At 39.9% G+C, this 8,178-nt stretch overlaps 1 protein-coding gene across 1 annotated transcript; it reads right to left on the reverse strand.

Moving 5' to 3' along the window:
• Positions 1-3,285: 3,285 nt before the first annotated feature.
• Positions 3,286-7,144, reverse strand: LOC141592021 (pyruvate decarboxylase 2). Its single transcript, XM_074412562.1, has 6 exons — positions 6,531-7,144; positions 6,261-6,424; positions 4,576-5,226; positions 4,359-4,476; positions 3,909-4,097; positions 3,286-3,697 (listed from the first exon to the last, which is right to left on the reverse strand). Exons 1-6 carry the CDS (start codon positions 7,053-7,055, stop codon positions 3,527-3,529), a joined length of 1,818 nt encoding a protein of 605 aa, XP_074268663.1. The 5' UTR covers positions 7,056-7,144; the 3' UTR covers positions 3,286-3,526.
• Positions 7,145-8,178: the final 1,034 nt, after the last annotated feature.

Raw genomic sequence — 8,178 nt, forward strand, 5'->3', positions numbered from 1 at the left:
CAATCGGTTACGCAGATGCTAGCTTCCAAACGGATCGAGATGATTCAAAATCTCAGTCCGGGTTCGTCTTCACTCTTAATGGTGCTGCGGTCAGCTGGAAGAGTTCCAAACAGAGTGTTGTAGAAGATTCTACTACTGAATCCGAGTACTATGCCACTTCGGAGGCAGCAAAGGAAGCTATATGGATGCGTCAATTCTTACAAGGACTTTCGGTAGTTCCTAGTTCGAATGACCCGATCACCATCTATTGTGACAATAGAGGTGTCATCTTCCAGGCTAAGGAGCCAAAGTCTAGCAACAAGTCTAGACATGTACATCGGAAAGCTCACCTGATCCGTGATTACGTGGAGCAAGAAGAGATAGTGATAGACAAGATTGCGACGGATGATAACATCGCGGATCCTCTCACTAAACCGTTGAATTATGATAAGCATGTAGGGCACGTTATTTCCATGGGAATTAAACGTGTTCCGGAGTTGTAGTACTTGATTATGGATTTGATACATTATCTTTTTCATATACTATTTATAACTTCATCGTTTTATTATAATATTTTGTTTTTCATGTGGATTGTACTGACAACATTGAACGCCACAAAGTGAACTGAATTACATTATATTTGTTTTGGTCCGTAATCGCCAATGTGAGCTGATAACTCCGGCTATTATATTGTGCAGTCGATTGATGGTGAGTTCAACGAACCATAAGTCAAACGGTTGACTGATCGATCACAGATGCGAGATTATAACGATACCTCGTAGGACAACTTTTTGTGACAACGTAATGGAGTCCTAAATGTTTAAAAACATTCGGTGCCAGGTCGTGGATAGGACATCCATTGTGTTCCTAGAGTCGATTCTTTTGACTATCGATCGTCTCTCGAGATTAAGGCGAGTTTTGGGTGACTTTGGTTTCTTTCTCACGGCCCTGTGAATCGGAGGCTAAGTAGATTTTTTCCGAGTCATTTCATATTGTGCTTACATCTACAGGATTCGAGTTGAGGAAAATATCCAACCCTTATCAGGTATAGTTATTTCTCAGAGCCACTCGAGGAGTTGTAACTGAAATGCATGGCCATGCTCGAATGATGATTCGTTTATCTCTAGTCGGGGAAACCACTCTTGATAATGATCGCTTGTAAAATACGACCTTTTTGAATGCGGATTTGCAAATTGTTTTACATTGAGTGGGAGAAATTTTAGGATATGAGAATCGGTTATCGCACATACACTTGTGAGGACAAGTGGGAGTTTGTTGGAGCTTGTATCCTCCACAAATTAGTGTGATAACATTTGTAAATCTCTTACAGGTTCACAAGGGTATACTTCGTATATTTAATCGGTTGATTAACGTTTACCTAATAACGGTTGGCTTGCTAGAAAGTTTGACGTTATTATCATACAGATGGCGGTAATCAACTGGTCCCTAAAGGTCACACCTATAGGATGTGTTTGAGAGATGTGGTTATAGAAATATGATCACATTGATGCCTAATATGACTAAACAGTTAGTCAATGTGTTGATGAGACAATTATTTAATGAAGATTAAATAATATTAGTTGAGATTTAATTAATGTCAATCAATTCGTAAATTGAATATAATAAGTTATATTTAATTAAATGTATGTAATGTTAGCTTGGACGAATTAATCTGTTAATTCGTAATTAAATGTAATCGGTTATATTTAATATCAACAAGTTGAATTTGTCATAGTGGTAATAGTGAGGGTACACAAACCAAGAGGTCATGGGTTCGATCCTCACTAGATGACAATTTAACACATTTTATACATTTTTGGAATAATCAAAAATAAGGAGATTACACTCCGTATTTCGGTTATATGGGCCGAATTAGGAAAGATTATATCTCCCTAATTCACTCCCATATTTCGGTTACCATAAGAAGGAAAGGGAGATCATTATTCTACCCTAATTCTTTTTAACCTAGCCTCCTCTCTCATCAGAAAAAACACAAAACAACCTAAAATTTTACAGAAAATTCGGATCGATTCTAGCATAATCAAAAGGGCATATCTCATATCGTCTTGGGTGCAACTGATAGGCGAATATCTACTTTGATATTGTTCTTAGGCCGTATTTGCTAGGACCGAAGGTTATTTCTGAATCCTTTACTTTTGTTTATGTATTTTATTTTATGACTAGTGATCGTCATCATTAAATTCGTTATAATCCTTTAATAATAAGGGAAGTATACAGATTATTTCCCACATGGTTTGCAAAGGTGCTGGTAAAAAACGCCCTGAAAAGGTGCCCGGAAAAGGTGTATGTGTAATAAAAAAGGTGTGGAGACAAAGAAGGCACCGTCCCAGAATAAGACGGTAAGACGGTAATCTGCTAAAAGACAACTGCTAAAAGGCCTTGCCAAAACAGAAACAAAAAATGGGAACGAAAGGGAAGGCCCAATTAAACAGCCCAACCCACACTAAAGGACAAAGAAGTTGGATTGTTCATTCCCAAGAGTTGGACTGTTCATCTATAGAACTTGTTGCCTATATCGAAAGGAAAAAAACCGAAAAATTTAAGAATTATATATAGGCTTGAGTGAAGCTCGAGTTTAACTCGAGTTCGCGTTAAAACCCACAAGCTTGATAATGAGCACAATTTTTCAAGCTCGGGGAAGCTCTAAATCGGCTCGAACTCGAGTTTTTTCTTTATGAGAATACGCCGAGCAACGCCAACCTCGTGCTCGGCTCGACTCGTTATCACCCCTCCTAGTTTATAGTCGTCACTCTCACTTAAAACCGGGTATGTGATTGTGAAATAGGTTTAAATCACAACATCATTACACAAGGAGCAAGGAGTTGGATCCCTCGCAAATATTCCGTTGCTAGTGACCCTTTTCTAGTAGTCAAAGCGGGCCATACATTGTGTTTAAATGGAAAATGAAAGGGCGTCACCGGATGACACCCAATTTGGGCGCCACCCTTTCACATGGGGTGAGTGGAGACCCCTTCAATTAAAAATGGTTGTGAGAGGGTAGCACCCAATTTGGGCGTCACCCGGTGGCACCCTAACACTATCCGTTTCAAATAGCTTGAACATGGGCTTTGTTTTTTTTGTTTTTTTTTTATGTTTTTCTTTTCTTTTCTTTCATTGCCTAAATAAGATGCCGTTCTATAGGATCTTATGCCGGATATGGGAATAATGGGATAGTCACAATCTCATGACTAATGTTTTTTGAGCTATTGCCCTCTCGAAGTCCAACCAGCTTACCTTGCAAATCCGACCATGAAAGTTTTATAGAAAACCAAACAAATATGAACATTTCATTCAAAAGCAAGTCTGCTCAACCGAAACAGATATGCACATTAATACTCATCAGACTGGCACCAACAAATCCCAACCTCAAATGCCAAGTTTCAACATTCAATCATGACTAAAGATAACCACACACTTAAACACACCAAAATCATTGTTCATTACGAGTAAAATATAAAATTCAAGTCCTCTATAGTCTCTACTACTGGGGATTTCGGAAAGATTTCTAGTCATTATGCTAAAGCAGTTACTGAGGATTCGGAGGACGGCTGTTGGCAGCAGAAACTCGGGAACCCCATTCCAGAAGCTCTTTGCTTGTGTCGTCTTTGTGCACAATCACCTCGATAAAGCAGAGGCAATCCTTCTTCGGTCCAGTAGCTGTCTCAATAGCATTCACCAGCTCCTCTTCACAAAATACCTGTTTGTTTGATGCCAACCCAGAAACTATGTCAGATACCAGAAACACAGATTCTCAGATCAGATGGTATCACATTACAATTGTCACAACGATAGCCCATAAGGTACATGAAGATAGGCGTTTTAAGTTACATGGCATAGGTCAATCGAAATTATTTATATGGACCAGCAATGACTAAACTAAGTTACACGGAGTACGATTGAAGCCCTACCTTGGTTGTCCAGCATTTTCCCTCTCCGTTGTGGATGGCATCGACAAGACCAGTGTAGTTCCAATTCTTAATGACGTTGTATGGACCATCATGAATCTCAACTTCAATGGTGTATCCACCATTGTTGATCAGGAAGATGATGGTCTTCTGACCACATCGCAGCATAGTCGAGATATCTTGGGCAGTTACCTAGAAAGATCATGAATAAATTCAGTCTTGCACAATCTATATGAAATCATTTCCTTAGTGACGTACTATCATGAATAATAGGGCAGAAATTCACAAATGAGAAAACAAGAATTACAGATACTTGAGATTTAACCAAGATAGAGAATTAGAGATATATACGAGATTATCTCAACAATTAAGCAGAGATAACACTTGATCTGTACTCAACAAGGTAAAAATGCAAATTTGGTCTTTCATGAAAGGTTAATTGAGATACATTACCTGAAAACTACCATCGCCAATGAATGCAAGAACTCGCTTTTCAGGAACAGCTTGTGCATAACCAAGAGTAGCCCCAACAGACCATCCAATTGATCCATACTGCATCTGGAACTCATACCTGATATTGAATCAATTAACCATTAATACAATACAGAGCCAATAATACAGGGCAATATAGTTCAAACTCCTTTCAAAAGTAAATGAACATTAAGCTCACCCGCAACCCTTTGGAAGCTTCAATTTTTGACAGTTAAACCATGAATCCCCGGTCTCAGCAATGACAGCAGTGTCACTGGACAACATCTTCTGGATATGCTGGAAAAGAACATTGACTCTGAGAGGTTCTGTAGGGTTACACTTGAGAGGCTGCCCCTCAGGAACAAAGATTCTACTATAGTTCTCAAACGCTGTAGTATTTTTCTTTATCCTCTTAGCCAATCCCTTCAAGAAATCCTTCATCAGAACACACCCGAAAGCAGGACCATTACCGATCACTACCCTATCAGGCTGGACAACGATGGCCTTTTCTCTCTTGAGAAGCAATGAGTAGCCGACCGAGCTATAGTCATTGAATATAGGACCGGCAAATAGATAGGCATCAGCAGATTCAACTATCTCAGCACAGAAAGCAGTGCTCACTGCTCCCCAGTAAGTACCTATAAAGTGGGAATGGTGCTCCGGGACTAGACCTTTAGCTGAGGGCATCACGGCCATTGCATATCCAGATGCATCAGCTAACTCAACAAAAGCATCACATGCCTTTGCCACACGCATTTTCGGCCCAGCCACCATGACAGGCTTCACGGCCTTGTTCAGAAACTCAGCTGCTGCTTCAATGGCAGCCTCCAGGCCCAACTGGTTACTCATCCTAAATTATTGTCAGACATAGATAAGGGCGATGAGGTATATAAAAAAGTTTTGCATGTCGGAACTAACAAAAACACACACTAAGGTTTAATGGCAGAAAAGGTATATAGTAGTATATTGAACTGAATGTAATTCCAATAGCAGTCAACCAGGTTATAAATGTTTCAGCAGATAAAAATAAATAAATTTCACGTTTAACATTACATCAATGCTTGTTTTATACGGAGTATTAAAACAAATGAGTTGTTGTTGCCATTACACATGTTATATAATCAATTATCTACAGCATAATAATCTAGAATCACCTGATCGAAACAACAATACCATTTCTCAAGTGAGCAGGTAATCGATCCATTCAATTATACTCGTTTAGATTCAGGTTAGAGTTGAAGCATCCTAACATTGTAACATTACTATAGTGGTCTAGTGGTCTCTATTCTTTCCATCAGACAGGCAGGGTGTTCCAATCGCCAATGTAAATCCCAAGTTTTATTAATGTTGTTATTGTCGGTTAATATTTTTAATCGACCCCACTTTAAGTTTATAATTTTTGCAACGGCAACAAACCCGGAATCAAACATACCATCCTCACACAGGGCACAAATGGTAAATACAAAATACCCAAAAACCACCTCAGAAAACAAATGCAGTTCTCGGAATTAAAAAGGCAAAAGGCAATAAGACCTCATTAAACTTTATATTTTACATTATATTATAACTTCCACCATTTCCAAGTGACAGAATCTATGTACTCGTATTTAATATGACCATGCGTGACACGTCGGTCCACTAACAAACAAATATGAGTACATGGTACTACATAAAAACAAAACAATGCATAAATACACCAGAACCTTCCCGTCCATACTCCATTTGTTAAGAAAGTGAATGAGACGGTGCACGGTTCTATTAAATGGGGTATCGAGTCATGGAACCACCCGTGTTGTAAAAAAACCACACCACATACGAGTGAGTACATTAAATTAACTGAAACATAAAACGAAAATAAAAAATAGAGTAAAATTAGAAAATTACTTTGGAGAAAGAGAAAACGGAACAGGCTCACGGCTAAAAGTAGGGTGAGGAATCGCCGGTAAATTACAGCCTATACTAATATACACCGGTTTACTCTCCTTCAACGCGGTGGATATCGCTGTATCTATTTGCTCATGTGCATCCTCTAGATTATTCACCACCGCCTACATTCATCCAAACACAACATTATATTATATATGAGACGACCGTCTCACAATAAACTTATTATTATAACCGTATATTTATTGATTAAAGTACATACGTAGATACCTGGTAACAAGTGACGGTCTGAAAGCAACGCAGCTCCTGAGAAAAATCGGACAAGCCAATAGTATGATGCAACACCCTATTGGTCCCATAATCATTAGAATTAGGGCCACCAACAATACAAACAACAGGAAGATTCTCACTATAAGCACCAGCAATAGCATTCAACACACTCAACCCACCAACAGTGAAAGTAACAACACACGCGCCAACACCACGTGACCTAGCATACCCATCAGCTGCGTACCCGGCGTTCAGTTCGTTACAGCACCCCACTAGGTTCAGACCCGGTTCGGCTAACAGGTGGTCTAGGAGGGTTAAGTTGAAGTCGCCTGGAACTGAGAACACGTCGTTCACGCCGATTTGGACTAGTCGACGTGCCAGGTGTCGGCCTAAGGTGGCTTCTGGTGCGGCTAGTAGTGTTGCCGTTGGTGCGTGTGGGGTTGGGGATTGGTGGTGGTTGCTTGGACAACAGATGTCGTTGTTTGGGGGTGGACACGTGTCTAAGGATCCTATTTTTGTGTCCATTTTTTATTTTCTCAAGGTGGTTAAAAGTTATCAAGTGGAGAAATTTGATTTGTAAGATGTGATGGACTTGTTATGGTGTGGTGGGTTTATATAGGGTGGGGGTTTCTTGGAGAAGAAGAGGGAAGTAGAATAAACTAGGGGCGGTTATTATTGGTTAATTACGGAATAATTTGGGATGTAATTACACTAATTACAGATTTACTTACGAGATACGAAGTATTTAACTTGGAGAAGGGGAATTCCGCGGATCACACAATACACATTCTCACAATTTTATTTTGGCTTTTTTTTTAATTAAAAAAGATGGCGCGATAAATTATTCCGTACATATTTTCTAGCCGTATAATAACCGTAATTTAATTTGCCGTAATACATAATGTTTTAGATATTTTTGTCAGCAACGCACTTCAACAAAAAAAAAATTTAAGATGTTTAAAATAATTTGATATTGGTGTTGATGGGGCATATTCTGCACCCGCTGACCGAGTCAACATATTGAGCAAGGTCAAAGCTAAAAGACAGCAAGTCAACGTATTAACAAATTTACCCGACGCAAGCCTTCACTTACTGTCTTGGGTCTCGGTCTCGGCAACTAGCCGGCCGAGAGGCATATCCGCGTACTCACATCCAGTCCCCTCGGCATGGAGTCAACCAGGCCTGCCGGCCTGCCATGGGTCCTTCGGCCGAGGGTAAGACGGTCTTTCCAACTGCTCTGCCACTTGGTCACTTGGCCACTACGTGACAAAAGGTGAAAGTCTATAAATACTCCACTTCTCTCATTGAGAAAAGGATCGAAATATCATCTAAAAACCCCTTAATCTGGTATAAAACTCCCTTATCTCTCTACAATATACTTTGCCAAGTTAACACACAACTTATCTCTTTAAGTTCACTGACTTGAGCGTCGTAGTGAGTACGCTCGGTACCAAGCCGAGCCCTCAGTTTGTTCATCTTAAACAGGAAAGTGTGAAAGGAAGAGACAAGCAACGACATCATTCTACAAGCTTACGTGGTCACAACACTGCTCCGAAATTACACCCGGAACAATTGGCGCCGTCTGTGGGAAGGACCGGGGCAGTGGATAATCCTCCGGAACCTCGACGTATACCCACCGCCCCTTCCA

Source organism: Silene latifolia, chromosome 7 (genome assembly GCF_048544455.1).
Source record: "Silene latifolia isolate original U9 population chromosome 7, ASM4854445v1, whole genome shotgun sequence".
Taxonomy (NCBI): domain Eukaryota; kingdom Viridiplantae; phylum Streptophyta; class Magnoliopsida; order Caryophyllales; family Caryophyllaceae; genus Silene; species Silene latifolia.